The sequence below is a fragment of the Tinamus guttatus genome, unplaced genomic scaffold, assembly GCF_059628265.1.
Source record: "Tinamus guttatus ecotype Peru unplaced genomic scaffold, ASM5962826v1 Tinamus_guttatus_pri_ptg000211l, whole genome shotgun sequence".
Taxonomy (NCBI): Eukaryota; Metazoa; Chordata; class Aves; order Tinamiformes; family Tinamidae; genus Tinamus; species Tinamus guttatus.
In genome coordinates, this window is record NW_028288745.1 from 6,615,737 (window position 1) to 6,631,174 (window position 15,438).

General features: G+C 43.0%; 1 protein-coding gene across 1 annotated transcript in view; it reads left to right on the forward strand.

Moving 5' to 3' along the window:
- SMG7 (SMG7 nonsense mediated mRNA decay factor) overlaps positions 1 to 15,438 on the forward strand; it is a 40,284-nt gene that overhangs the window by 23,369 nt on the left and 1,477 nt on the right. Inside the window, 14 exon segments of the mRNA XM_088524458.1 lie at positions 839 to 909; positions 1,251 to 1,311; positions 2,087 to 2,206; positions 2,679 to 3,111; positions 6,763 to 6,856; positions 6,859 to 6,906; positions 8,082 to 8,464; positions 9,221 to 9,272; positions 9,275 to 9,585; positions 11,145 to 11,294; positions 12,954 to 13,034; positions 13,551 to 13,710; positions 14,976 to 15,146; positions 15,239 to 15,387. Coding sequence (XP_088380584.1) covers positions 839 to 909; positions 1,251 to 1,311; positions 2,087 to 2,206; positions 2,679 to 3,111; positions 6,763 to 6,856; positions 6,859 to 6,906; positions 8,082 to 8,464; positions 9,221 to 9,272; positions 9,275 to 9,585; positions 11,145 to 11,294; positions 12,954 to 13,034; positions 13,551 to 13,710; positions 14,976 to 15,146; positions 15,239 to 15,387 — 2,284 coding nt within the window.

The window sequence follows — 15,438 nt, forward strand, 5'->3', positions numbered from 1 at the left end:
CTGATGGCTGGCAGGCTGGCTGAGGAAGGACAAAGATTCACTTCCCTAGCACTGAGCACAGCGGCCACCTCCTTAAAACGTGTTATGTTGCTTTCACAGACTTGTTACCCATCACTGAAGCTGCAGCAAGATGCATAGGGTTTTTGTTTGGGGCTTCTTTTTGAAGCAACTGTGAAGCCTGGTGGTGGTGGCTAATGCTAACCAAATGGGCAGCAGGGTAATTCTCCAGAGTGTCTGTGTTTTTTTTTTTTTTTTTTTTTTTTTTTTTTTTTTTTTTCTTCTCCCTCCACTGATATAACCACTGCAAGACACTGTGACTGCCAGTTAATCTCCAGTTTAATCATCTTGCTGACTGCACATGTTACTTAAACCTTATTACCTCTCCAGTAGCTGTTTCTGTGTTGTGATACTCTATTAATGTTAGCAGAACAAAAGTACTTTTGCACAGCTGTATCTCAATTAAATTGTTTTGCTTCTGAAAAGATTCGTTTATTCTGTCTTGGAGAGCAGTCAGCTTTGGATTGGAAAGCATGAATTGTAATCAGGTGCTCTGAGCTTCCTGTCATGTCACTTTTCTCTAATTAAATTCATAGCATGCTTTCTGACTTGCTGGATACTCAACACGATGCTGCAAAAATTTCGTTTCCAAGGTAAATTAGGTTAACTACTTAAATAGTAAATTACTCAGGGCGAGCTTTTCCCTGTCACCTGAGAGAAGCATTGCCTTTACTAGGAATCAGAGGATTAATGGAAGCAGTGGTTGTGTAATAGGAACTTGGTGTTAACTTAGTAAGGTGAATAGTTTTCACTGACAATGCTTCTGTCTTCTGATTTGCAGCATATGGCCCTGGCTGATTTCTCTTCTAAACAGTTTCCAGCCCCATGAAGAAGATCTGTCCAATAGTAATGGTAAGGACTTCAAGTCTGTGTTGTGAAGGAGTGGGAATGATGTTTTTAGTTGGTGGGGGAATTGCAGTTGAAGGGCGGGAGGGAAAGAAAATAAATAAAAAAGTCTTCTAGTGCATATGAACACTTTGCGAATGGTGCTTTTGGCACCGAGCAGACTTTGCTCTATTTTATCATTCTTGGACTGTTCAGATTTTAGATGGACCATGTTAATAAAAGGCTTTACTGTGTTTCACTATACTGGGATATTAGGACACTGGGATATATCACTATATTGGGATACTTAGGATATTGTTCTTGATGTGTTCGTGGTTTCCTTACACTGTTTACTGTCTACTCACCAGCAACCCCCCTTCCAGAAGAATTTGAGTTGCAAGGGTTCCTGGCCCTGAGACCTTCATTCAGGTGAGTGAAGGAAACTGTAGTCTTGTTGCTGTGGCTATGACAGACCTTGACCTCTTCCCTATAGAATTTTATTTATGAGTCTTTACAGCTGTATGGACTGATGAAGGTGTCTTTGCAAAACATCTGTAATAAGTGTAAGGCCTCAGAACCTCTTTTTCTCTTCAAAATGGCCACTATGTCAGTCCAAAAAAAATTAGAAGAGGACTAAAAACTTGTGATTGCTTATGACTCTTCTTACTTCTCTGTAGCCTTTGTGCTAGTAAACTGAAAGGAAAACATTTAAGAAATGACTTAGATGAAAACTACTTGATGAGTGTTTGCTTTCTATTCTGTTTTTAACTGTGTCTCAGTTATATCTAAAATCAAGAACCTAACACGTTCCATGGTTTCCATGTTAATAGAGTACTAACATTAGTGACCCTTTACTGTAGGAGTAAATAGAATATGAGTGTGAACACATGTTGACTGATTACTAGATGCGTACTAGATGCACTTTTTTATTTGGTCAGCACGAAATATATATATATAAGCTTTTTCTTTATTTACCCCTTTTTAAAGGGGGTGAATGAGAGAGGAGAAAATCTCTCTAATATAGACACATTTTACTGGAAGGGGAGCGAGCCCATAATTTGGACATCCATAACTGTGCCATATTTTTGAATAGAATCTGTTGATATTACACAATTTACAATGGAGTAATGTTGAACAGTTTTCTCCTTACCTAATTTTGCAGGTGATAACTGTATAATTAAATTTTCTTGTGTGTCAATACTAGGAACTTGGATTTTTCAAAAGGCCACCAGGCAATTACAGGGGATAAGGAAGGGCAACAACGTAGGATACGGCAACAGCGTCTGATCTTCACCGGCAAATGGATTGCTGATAACCAGCCAAGGTAACTGCACATCTGTGTACTGGCTTTTGTGTTTTCCTTGCAGCTGTAAGTTTAGGTATGACAAATGCCAAAGACAAACTTCCCATCACTTTACAGAGCATCTAGGTATGATGTGAATGAAAGGTGTTGATGGTGCTACTGTAATATTCTTTGGATCAGCATGCAATTTTGCAGTCTAATTACAATAGGGACTAAATTTGGAGTAAAGCATTGTATTGCTTGCAGCATATGCAGCATAGCATTGCTATGCCTGCAGCATAAATGAGAAGTGGAAAAAAATTGCAGGAGTAGTCAGGGTGCTCTTTTGGGTGTTCATTACCAATCTAGAGAGCCCTCAGCTTGGAGATGTAACATCTTATTATTGCCAGAGTTGATGCATGTTGAATATGTTGACTTTCTACTTTTGTAGCTTGGGAAGATGTGTCACTCAAAACTTGTTCTTATTTCCTGTTCAATTACTCATCTTTTTCAGGTTAATTCAGTGTGAAAATGAGGTGGGAAAGCTGTTGTTTTTGACAGAAATCCCGGAATTAATACTAGAGGATCCTAGTGAAGCCAAAGAGAGTCTCACCTTGCAGGAGACACCTATTGCGGAGCCACTATCCACAGATGGAAGCCCTGGACTCAAATCGGTTCTGTCGACGGGCAGAAGTCTAAACAACAACTGTGATGCAGGAGAAAAACCAATGGTCACGTTCAAAGAGAACATTAAGCCACGGGAAGTAAACAGAGAGCAAGGGCGAACCTATCCTCCTAAAGATGTCAGTAGGGAAAGAAGGGACTATAGCAAAGGAATAGCCACCAAGAATGATGGGAAGAAGGATAACAATAAAAGAAAGAATGAGACCAAGAAATGCAGCTTGGATAAAATGCAGGAAGCAGGAAAGCAGAATGTGGCAGTTCAGGTAAGCCATTGGATTGAAGGAATTTTGCATCTTGGGCATGATGTTGGGGCCAGTTGATTTCTGGCTTGGGCCCCTTGAGTATTCTTGCAGTACACGTAACATGCAGGAAAAAATAGAAGTACATCTATTCCAAAGACCCAGTATTAGTGATTTTTGTGGTCTCTGCCCTTTCCCTTGATGCTATCTCAGGGTATTAGAGGGAGAAAAGGTAAGGAGCTGTGAAGGTGACTCTGATGCTATCTCAACAGTTTAAAACAGAGACTTCTAGCTGTAGTTCCAGAGATAACCCAGACTACTGGCACTGCTCACTTGGTCAATTCTTTATTCATGTTCTTAGCCATGCTAGGCTGTGTTGTGACGGAACTGGGTATTTTGCTTCTTGATTTAGCAAACTTGAACGTGTCCCAAAAGCATCAACTGTACATACAGAGTATGACCCTCTGTGCTGTGCGTGCAGTCAGGTGGCCCTGAGGAAGTAAGGAAAGCTGCATGTGGCTTTTTTAACTTTATATTGAGGACCTGTGTTCAAAGTTATAGTTCGTATCAGCTGTTCTCTGTCACGCTTCCCCCCCACTACCACTTTTGTGAGCATTACGTAGAAAGTGAATTTACTGCTCTGGCTTCCACAGAGTTGCAGTAAATAAGGGCAGAGAACTTCAGAGTTCCTCTGAACCTAACTGATTTTTCTGTATCTCGATCATTCCCAGGGGACAAATGGGGACTTCTAATGATAGTGATGGAAATGCTTTTATTTCCCTAGACAAACTCATTTCTTCACCATTCTTTCAAGCAGAAATGGCTTCCTAGTGCTCTTCATGGCCCTTGCCACCACGTAAGCCTAGTTCTACTTCCTGTAGCAGGTCGGCAGAGTAGCTTAACTCTTTACCACTGCTTTGAAGGTCTGTGGTGCTGTGATTTTTGTTTACAACATGCTAGACAAACCAGCTCTGTCAGTCTTTCTGGCTTGTGCAGTTTAGACTCTTGGATCTCTCTTATTGTTCTGCTCCTGATTATTTCCTGTCAAACATTATCATTATGTAATGGAAGATTTGAATTGGCTCTGTGATTTGGCTGATAGGAAACTGAGGTGTTTTTTTTTTTTTTTTTTTTTTTTTTTTTTTAAGGGTATTAGGGCAGGGAAAAGAAGTAGCCCACAGAAGCCCTGTGGTGATCATTCATGAGTCACAGTTGGTTTTCATATACCAGTCTCTTAGATAGTAGGTTCTCACTTACCTCTGGTATGACACTGCAGGCCTGAGGGTAATTTCCAGTTTTTGGAATTATGGTCAGAACCCCTATCTTGGAAAGGTGCCTATGGAGCTGGGCATGACATTCTTCTGTGAAGTGCCTTTTTTTTTTTTTTAGTGTGTGTGTGTATACATATATATATATATATATATATATATATATACTATATATAAACCATATATAAATTATATATATATATATACTATTTATTAAACACAATTGATTTATTGGAAGTTTGCTTAACTTTTTCCTGGATTTGGAGGGCTTTTTAAACCTGACTGCAACATTCTGACTCGGTTGCTCCTGTTGTCTTGTTGAGTAGAAATTTTGTCTTTCTAGTTGTCAGCTGTATTTTGTCATGGTAACTGACACAAAGACATTCCTTTGGTTTTGAGTAGTTCAGCGGCCCTGTTTCCTCAGACCTACTACAGATCTTGCTTCCCACACTGCTAGGAGAAGCCAGGTTATGCTTCATGCAGGTGACAGTCTTAGTGCTCTGCTTTGGCCTGTCTTGACTCTTCAAATGGATCTACTCCATAGCTCATCATCTTGAACATTGTAAACACTACAAATGTTGCAGTTCCTACTTTTTAAAGCAAAAATATTAACATCACAAAATTGATTAGTTCCATTTTTCAGATACATGATATACTTGCCCACTCTGGCAGGATCACAAAAATCTGGCATAAATTGCTTCTCTGTTCTCTAAGGGGCGCAAAATTGCTTAAGATAAAATACCCTTAAGATGCCACTGTGGTGAAATGCTGGTTGCACAGGATACTTATGCAGATGGAATGACGAAATGGCGACATTTTAATAGGTAATTTTCATGCCCCGATAACATCCTTGCAATATAGTAAAGGCCAGTAGTATTCAAAACTTAGTCTTAGGCCAATTATTTTTAGCTTATACTGCCCTATGATGGGTAGAGAAGGGCTAACAGTTCTAATTAACTTTTTTTCCAAGCCCACTAACAAAAAAAAAATGGCTTTGGTAATATTGGTTGTCCCCCCCCCGTCTTGAGAGAAGAGTGTATTTGATTTCTGTGACATTTGTGTAAAAACCAATGTGTAACTCAGTATGCGTTATAAAATGTTCGGCTCATTGTGGAGTGAAATGTGCCAACACAAGGGCTGAATATGCAGACTGTGATGGAGGGGAAAGGTGGCCAGTGAATAAAACTCGCATGAGGGGGAAGCAGGGGCTGCTGCATCACTCACGGTACCTGGCATCAGCCAGAGCCTGTGGAGGGAATTTTCCTCTTGCCTTTTCCTAGCAGGAGATCAAAAACACACCAAAAACTCTCACTCTGACAGTCTACCTAAATGAGACACAAAAAGTACATGACACTTCTATAACTTCTACATGGGGAAATTGAGAATTATTTGAGAAAGACTAAAGAAAGTATTTTGATGCATCTACCACTTTACCACTGTGTTTTTCAAGAAAGGGCTGCCCTCTAAGTCCTTTCAGTCCAATAGCTTTAAATTTTGAAATAAACCCTACACAGTCTATTTTTAAGCTTTTTCTTAACCTCCATCACTGATTAAAACCCCTTTCGTACAATCACCTTTGAGGCTTGGCGTCAGGGCTGCTCCCTGGCTGCTTTCTGTATTGCCCAGGTTCCTTGCTTGCTGTCTTTTTCCTGCCCGCTTCATCTTGCGTTCCAGGCAGTTCTGCCGAGCTGAACAGAAAGGGAAAGTAGTCTTCCCCTCTGTCTTCCTCTCCAGGAAGACCCAGACTGCAGCAGAATCAGGTAAACATTACATTACCTTCTTCTCTCTGCCTTTAACTGGTGCAGCTCCTTTTACAGAACGCACAGGAGCTGCATGGCAAACTGCAACACGTTAAGCACTTCTGCTGTTTGTCATATGTGCTCTTGATAAAAAGAATTTCATAATATGCAGGGGGTTGTGTTTATATTCCCCCACTAAGGTTAGGCTGAAAAAGCTGCCTAGAAAGAACAGAACAGGAGGATTTTTTTTTCCTGTTTTTAAGGTGCTGCAGGTAAGTAGCGTGAATTGAGTTGAAGCAGTGACCTAGGAAAGGGGTAATAGCATTTGGATTTTTGTTTTCTTTTTCTTAAAGTACTATAGGTGAGCAGCATGGTAAGTAGCAAAAGTTCTTCATACCGTCTGCTGGAAGTTGATGTCTGCTTTCCTCTCTCTTGCTAGAGAAGGGAGCCTCTTGCAGTCTTCTCCATAGATATCCATATAGCGCTTTTGTGAGACGAAGAACACCCACACAAATGTGGAGTAATTTAATTTGCCTGAAGTCAGAGATACTCCAGCTGCTTAGGGCAAAGAAAATACCTCTCAGCTATATATATATATATTTTTTTTTTTTTTCCTGCAGTTGAACTCTCAAAGTATCTGAGTTCATGTCAACTTTCTTTTGGAATAGGTGAAGTCCCAGACGGAGATGAGGAAGACTCCAGTGTCTGAAGTCAGGAAAACGCCTGTAACTCAGACTCCAAGTCAGGCCAGCAGTTCCCAGTTCATCCCATTCATCACCCAGGAGCCTTCCCTCCCCTGCCGAGCCGGCCAGGTATTTTGGTGGGGTTTTTCTCAAGTGTCATTTCCCGTTGACTGCTGAAAATTCTGTGATAGGCAGTTAATTGCAGTCGTGCAAGGCAGTAGCACTTCCCAAGAATGCGTTCTATCATGTTAAGTATCTTGCTGTTTAGTAAAGAAGCAATGTAGCAGGACTGAGACAGTTAGATTCCTAGTACTTTGTAATCAAAGTTTGTCATGAAGCCTGCCACCTCGCTTCTCGAATGGCAGGTACAAGATCAAGGAGCTTCCCAGTAGACTATTTTTGTAGCTCTTCAAAACATGACAAACACTTGTGCTAGCGCAGGAGTAAGCATTTTCTGTGTATAGTACTCTGTAATAAAGGATCAGTCATACTGCTTTCTTTGCAGCTCAGTTTCCTTTGTAGTGGTGTTTTAGGCTGTAATTTCTGTAGTGGTGTTTGCTGCTGTTCGTTGCATGTTCCCACTTTGTTGTGAAGTGTTTGTGTCATACCTCACGCTGTCTTTGTGCATGGAATAGCTGCAAGTCTCATCTTCCCAAAGAGTCTCTGTAGCTGCTGTTTATTATTGCTCAGTATAGACAGAGGGACCTTTTCCCTCTCCCAAGGCCAAAATAAAATTTGGCCTGCAGAAAAAGTACTGGAGCTTGCCTTCCACACTTGGCTTTCCAATGTGAACTACAGGCAAGGAATTATCCTGCAGATAGGAAGATTTGTTTGCTTGTCGTCTGCCTCTAAATTAATCCAAAGACTGGTAATCCTCCCAGGAGAGGCAGTAGACTTATTGCTTCTCTGTCCAGCACTGTAGAAATTTAATGTATGAAAACATGTTTGAGAGGGTGGGAACTTTGGGAGTGCTGCATCAAAAATCATGCAATGATGAAGGTAAAAGGCATGATAAAGTAAGGAGGGGAGTATTTCCTGACATCATCTCTCATGTGACTTGACACCCTGTGACATGAATGACTGGGAATGACAGGAAAAATCATGACTGAACTCTGAATTCCCCATGATGATAGCCATATACTTGCAAAGGTGAAAACCAACATCTTGCCCATATGCAAACTCTGCGTAGTGTTTTCTGTCCTTATGTTTTAAAGGTGAAAAGAAAAAATAGTCCTGAATGTTTTGTCTGAGGAGCCATTTGAGGCATAAATCATGGTTAAAAGGCATGTTTTTATCTTTTGAAGGATTCCCACCTCCGACGTACGTTGTCCCCCCACCTGTGGCTTTCTCCATGAGCACGGGATACACCTTCCCAGGCGGCGTTTCCGTCCCAGGAACCTTCCTCCAGCCCGCCGCGCACTCACCTGCAGGCAACCAGGTGCAAGCAGGGAAGCAGTCCCACATTCCCTACAGCCAGCAGCGGCCCTCCGGACCGGGGCCTATGACCCAGGGACCTCAGCAAACGCCACCTCCCTCCCAGCAACCCCTCTCCTCGTTACCAGCTCAGGCGACAGCACAGTCTGCGGGCCAGCTACAGGTGCAAGCGCTGTCCCAGCAGCAACAGTCCCCCACGAAGGCTGTGCAGGGCCTCGGGAAGAGCCCCCCGCACCACTCGGGGTTCCAGCAGGTAAGCCCCAAGAACCTGATGTGCTTGACTTCATTAAGAATGCCTTGCAGAGTTCAGGGCATTTTAAAGTTAATATTTTAAAGTGACTTCAATTCCCGAATTACCTCCTTTTTTGAAGAGAAAAAAAAAAAACAGTATGCACCTTACTAAGGAGTTTTGATCTGTGAACTTCTGGGCAATTTTGAAAAAGAGCTGGAGTTTAGAGGGTATGAACTTACACATTTGTGACTGGAGGAGGTACCTACTGAAATGGGAAGTGGTTTCTGCTTTCTCTGTGTTTCTGTAGGGCAACAAATGAAGATGTTTCTGCTCAAGTATTTGTGTCTTAGGCCTTTTAGGTGTGATTTGCCATTTGGGAACAGGGATTGAATCTTCACCCATGCTATCCTTTTTTTTGGTTAACTGGGTTACTCTGTTGATTCCCTTACCCTCACACCTAGTTTCATGTACATGTCATGTTTGAGAATTTCCCTGCTGAGAGGTATCAGATGGAAGACAGTGAGACCCACCTGTATGACACAGTAAATGTTAGTTCAGCACCTTAGCGAACGTGTGTAAGTCCTCAGTAAAGGGAGATGAGAGTGAGGATAATGGTCAAGCATTGCCTTGAGTAGAGAGTATTATGTGCCCATCAAGACTGAATTTTAATGAATAACATAACTATTTAGCCAGGATATAAGTCTGAATTAAGCTAGGCCTTCAGCTAACATGAATTGTTCACAATTCTCCTGATAAAAGCCTGCACCTCTGCTTCAGTACCCCCAGACAGACTCGTCAAAGCAGCTCTGGAACCCTCCTCAAGTCCAAGGCTCACTGGGAAGATCATGCCTGTAAAGCAGTCCTATTACCTTCAGGCCCAGGACCCTCTAAAATTATTTGAACAGTCATTACAGCCTCCTGTGATGCAACAGCAGCCTCTGGAGAAAAAAATGAAGCCTTTTCCAATGGAGCCATATAACCAGAACCCCTCAGAAGTCAAGGTGCCAGAGTATTACTGGGACTCTTCCTACGGCATGGCTGATAACAGGGTGATGGCACAGCAGTCCAGCATGGACCGCAGGGGAAAACGGCAAGGAGTCTTCCGCCCAGAACAAGATGCTGTCTCCAGGATGACCTTTGAGGTAAAGAGCAGCTTTACAGATGATGAAAATCAGTGAGGCTCCAATATTCCTGACAGTTTAGTTGTTTCGCAGTTCAGGAATGCCCAGTAGCTTGAAGTGGGTCAATGCGAACCACCTTCTGGCATTTTATTTACTATGGAATTGGATATTGAACTGTTCTCTGGAAACCAGTCAATGAGATTCCAGCAACCCCAGTACCCTGTTAGTTGGTTTGTGTGTGTTACTGGGCTGCAGAAACTTGGTTTCAAGTAGGTGGAAGTCATATGCAGCACAGGTGTGACACTGGTCTGCTGTGAAGAACCTTGTGGAAGTCTGAAAGTTCCTTTCAGTCTGTAGCGACACTCTCTCCTCTTGTGGAGATACTCTGGCAGGTGGAGCAGCATGGCATTGGCAGTGTTAGCAAAAAATCTTATCTAGCATCTGATGAGAAACAAAAAAGCTATCCAAATAGCTGCATTTGGGTCATTGCCCTTTAGCCTTTACCTTTTAAACTCTCAGTGCCTGTATAATGTCCTGTGTTTTGAATGGCTGAAGCCGCAATAGCTGGACTGAAGTTAGAAGCTGAGGGTTATAGGAAGAATGGGCTTCATGTTGCTGCTTGCAAAACCTGCAGTCTGCTATATATTAGCAGCTCTGGAGTTATCCAAAAGTGCTCTTGGTGATATTTATAAGGGAAGTTAAACAGAGGCCTCGGTAAACCTTTGGTCTGCTATGCTCTGTATACGCGCTCGGGATTTTTAGAAGGTCAGCTGAGCTCCCTTAGCTTACCCTGCAAAGCCAGCCAGCGTTCCGGAGACTGCCTCCGTGGTCGGGAGGATGTGGTTTTTAGATGGAGACAGGGCCACTGGCCTGTTCTCATGCCTAAAATAAAGTCTTACCTTGTGGCAAGCAAGGCACAGGCAGAGGCCAGGCCCGTGACGCTTCTGTTCCAGATCTTTCTGCAGTGCGTGAGTTAACTGATGTGACCAGCCTGTACCCAGGTATGGCAGGGCTTCGTGCCCAGTGGGCACATCGGTTGGACCATAGACATCGGGTCTCAAGCAGTGGAAATAAGTCTTACAGGTTTTAAACTATACAAGAGGAGAGGAAATGCAAACATTATTTCACTTGAAAGGTAACAAAGTCTCAGTTCAGCTATGGAGAATAGGTATCATCTCCTCTCTGCAGTAAATTCGTGTTTATTGTCCTTGCCTTTAATGTGAAGCGGTTGCAGTGCACGGTGTTGAGGCAGTGGGAAGCAGTGCTCCCCTAATTCAAGCTAGCTGCCATCCACTTTGACGGTACCATTCCCTTGACAGGGGACGCAGCGTCCCCCCTTTGCGTTAGGCCAGATGCCCAGCTCACTTCTGCGCTCTGTGTTTTCTCTCCATGTAGCTCCTGCTGTGTCGTTTGCGCTCTGCTTTCCCCCTGCCTCCTTTGCATGCTGCCCTCCTTGCTGCACTCGCCTGCCTCTCTTGCTCCTTCTCCTTTCCTGCTTGGGTGTAGCTTGGTTCCCTGCCTGCTCTTGCTCTTGCCCTCTCTGCCTTCGATTGTCTCATGGTGCTCATTTCTGTCACTAGGACCCCAAGAGCTCCCCTCTGCTTCCTCCGGACCTGTTAAAGAGTCTGGCTGCCTTGGAGGAGGAGGAAGAGCTGATTTTCTCTAATCCTCCTGATCTTTACCCAGCTCTGCTGGGGCCTCTCGCCTCTCTTCCTGGACGAAGCCTCTTTGTATGTATTTGACTTAATACTGCTGCTTCTCATTCTAACTGGCATCTTTCTTCTGTGAAATGTGTAAGAAATGTGGCATTTCCTTTCTGCTGCCCATCCCTCCTCTCCCCTTCTCACCTGCCACGGTTGAGCTAATGTCCACGGCACAGGTCAGACCAGCCGAGGGCTCTGGGGACCTGGGGAGGTGGCTCTGCCTGTGGTGTGCAGAAGCACAGGGCTTTGGGGCCAAATCCAGACCCATTCGTTTGCTCAGAAATTGGAGCAATTGCCATGCAAACACAGCGATGCTCCCATCCTTGCCCAGGCTTGGCTTCTGCAGTCACATGGGCTTGGGAATAGGGGTGAGTGTGTGCGAGGTGGAAGGTGCAAGGGTGGGAAAACATCAGACTCAGACTGCACTTTGGTTTCTAATTTGCCTGGAATAATTGCATAAAGGTGTCAGGAAGTTTCCCTTAAATGCAGAAGAAATTGCAAAGAAGAAAACTGCAAGTGATTGGCCAGATAATCAGCAGCTTTTGTAGAAATATGGTGAATTTTGACAGGCTGAAAAATATTTCTTTTTTATGGGTTGCAACCTTCCTGGCTCACTAATGAGAGGGCTTTTGAGCTACAGAATTTATAAATGAGTTCTGAAAGTGCAATGTTGCCTTTGCTGCATGGCTGCAAGTATCTTTATGGAGTATTAGCATTTCAGATCTGTATCAGTAGAAAGGCAGAGCTATTTGTGACTGTACCTGATCTCTGGCTAATAAGTCTATTCAGTCACTTATTTTATGTGTAATTCCAAGTAGCAGTATTGACACCCAGTCCTGTCTCATGGGGTGCCTGTGCCCAGAAAGGGCCCCTGCTTCCCTGGCAGCTTTCTGGGAAGCCCCCGCAGTCCCGATCTGCTGGCGAGGGGAAGGAACCGCTTCTCTGGGTGCTGGGGCAGTGCAGGGTGGGAGCCTTGTGTGTCCTCTCAAGCACAGAGGTGACGCTGCAAATCTGAGGCCAACGTGGCTTCTGCACTTGGGCTCGCAGGATTAGGGCAGAGGTGCTCGATATTAAGACCATGTTGATATCTACAGCTCTGCAGCTAAATCCCTCGGTATTTGTGGTCCAACAGCCCAGCTTTCTTATTTTGCTGCATTTTGTTCCAATGCTGAGCTGGAAATGACAGCAGTATGAGAGGAAGTTCAGCTGGTTGAAATGGTTGTGCTATATATATCCCTTAGCGTGGCACCCTAGGAGTTTTGGACCTCTGTTACGAGGATCTTTTGAGATGTGAGGTACTTCTGTGAGCGCAAGAAAGGATTCTACCTTGTTTGTATGAGATTTTGCACAGATGTAGGGATGGGCAACATCTTATTTTGTTTTTGATAAGTAAGCCTGTCCCCTCATAAGTGTATCAGAGAGTGGTAGCAGTCAAAGGCAGAGTGGTGAACTTAAGGTCTGAAACGCTCTTCTGTCAATGCAGCTTGGAAACAGGCATATTTGTTGTTTTAAGTATATTAGCTCCCTAGGCTAGTAGGGAAATTAATCATTTTCTTCATTTGTTAACTCATATTCTCCAAGATATTTAAGCTAAAATATGGGAAAGGCAGTTTTTCATAGCATACATTTTTCCTGTCCACTACACTGAATGCTAACTGTTCTTTTTTACATTTTTGATTTTCGAAGAAGTCCTTGCTGGAAAAACCATCAGAACTGATGTCCCAGTCGTCATCTTTCCTGTCCCTCAGTGGCTTTTCCCTTAATCAGGTACGTAAGGAACAAAATCTGCAGTCTTTTGCTTAGATGTCTGTGCAGATGCTCTAGTTCAAACTAATGACAAACTTGAAAGGAATCCATGCTCACAATTTCAATTCATATCAGCAAGGTGTATCTTTGCCTCTTACCTTTTCTGAATATTTTTTCCAATTTTTGTCCCATGCTGTAATTCTGCAGAAATGCTGTTGAACTGTGTGTTCATGGGCTGCTTTCTTTAAGGTACATCTCAAAGTCTGGTGTAGGTATTTTTTTATTTTATTAACCTGAGCAATGGAATAATTGTTCACTGACCCAGTTCTTATGAGCACCATGAATACTCCAATCAGGAGGCTTCGTATAAAGCCTGTGATGGGCTTTATATGAAATAAAATCTTTAAAGAGGGAGGAGGAGCTAGGGAGTAAAAAGGGAGTCAGCAAAGTATTTTGATTCATAATTCTCTTCTCTATATAGTGTTAGTGTTTCAAATAAAACTGATACTTAAACTCTCTTAAATTTGTTCCTGGCAGGAAAGATACCCAAATAGCAGCATGTTCAACGAGGTATATGGGAAAAACATGAATACCAGCACAAAAACAGAAGTCGCCCCTTCAGTCGCCCATCAGGAGACTTCACTCTATTCTCTCTTTGAAGGGACTCCGTGGTCTCCATCCCTTCCAGCCAGCTCAGGTAATCTTTGTATTCTTTCTCTTGTATGCAGCGACTTAAGAGGATTTGAGTTAACTCTGAACCTACTGCAAGCTCAATGGAATTGAAAATTAAAAAAAAAAAAAAAAAAAACTACTTAACAAAATATGAGACCCTCTTTTTCTTCAGCTATCCTCAGAAGGGGGGGGTTCAATAATTATTGAAGGGTAAGAATCTAAATTGTAATTTAAGTAGCTGAGCAGGATGAAAGCTTTAGGAGGTGTTAAATCCTGAAATCTCTTTAGGTGGGATTTCCAACAAGCATTTAGGAGTACAGCTTTGATTGCTCAAAAATCCTTATGCTTTCAATCTTGCTTAGCCAAAGCGGGAAAGACTGGACTTCATGATGTAGATTTTTCGAAGAGGGGGGAAAAAAATGGGTGTTTAGAGTGTACTGAGGAAAATCTGAAAGCCCTTTTCCTTTAAGATAGGTCACAAAGCAAACCAGCTTCCTCTTTACTAATTTCCTTTAAAGAGATAATGCATTTTATAGTTATGTCGTGCTTTTATGCTAACTATAAATACAGAAGAGTCTGAGGGGAGGGAAAGAATTAGCTGAAACTAAGAAATGAGAATGTTTTAAAATAGTATCTCCTACAATGAGCTTTCCTTGGTCATTATGAGACTTGTGTCGTCAACCAGAGGTAGTAGCTGTTGCGGGTGAAGTAAAGGAGCTGCAAAGTACTTCTGTTTCACAATGACTCGTAGCGTTCTGTGCTTTCAGCTTTCTCTTCGCCTCCTCACCTTCACCTCCCCATTTTAGACCATATAGTCTTCTGTTTTCTTTTGTCGTTTGTCTTGTCTCTGGATAAGCTTTTCCATACTTGCTCCCTTGGCTCAATACTTGGTACTGATTTGAACCACTTCCAGATTTTTGAAGTGTAAAACATCTTCATGTACTTACCAGTTTGAGTTGTAAACTTGCAAACTCCTTGAGGATTTAGGTCATTTTTATAGGCTTGTCAAGGTAGGAGACACAGTTTGTGGGTGTGTGTGTGTGTTTGTGGTGGTGGTACTTGAGAAAAGCCCTTCAGAACTGAGCCTTAGGGAAGCTCACTTTGGCTAGTTGTCCTTCTTGGGGGCTCCTGGAAGAATTTAGGAGTTTCCATTGTGCTCATGTAATAAAGGGCAAAAAAATATAACTGAATATTGAGAAAACTGGGTGATAGCAAAATTTGCAAACAGTCAAAAAAAAAAAAATTCTACCACTTCTCTTGACCTTTTTTCTCTTGCCTTGTAACCACTAGATCATTCGACACCAGCCAGCCAGTCTCCTCACTCCTCTAACCCCAGCAGCTTGCCAAGCTCCCCTCCAACCCATAACCACAATTCTGTTCCCTTCTCCAACTTTGGACCCATTGGGACTTCAGACAACCGAGACAGGAGAATCGCAGACCGCTGGAAAACGGATAAACCAGGCAAGTGCTGGATTGCAGGCTTGCGTGAAGCCAGCCGTGGCCTTTGTTTCACAAAGGTTTTGGTAAATTCTCTTACTCTTTTCCTGTTATAGCAATGGGAGGATTTGGTCTGGATTATCTCCCAGCAACATCCTCGTCTTCAGAGAGCAGCTGGCACCAGTCCAGCACTCCCAGTGGCACCTGGGCAGCCCAGGGTCCCCCTATGGAGGACTCCTCAGCTGTGCTCATGGAGAGCTTGAAGGTATGTTTAACTGGAAGCTCTGCTCAGAAATGGGTGCTGATCTATAGGACT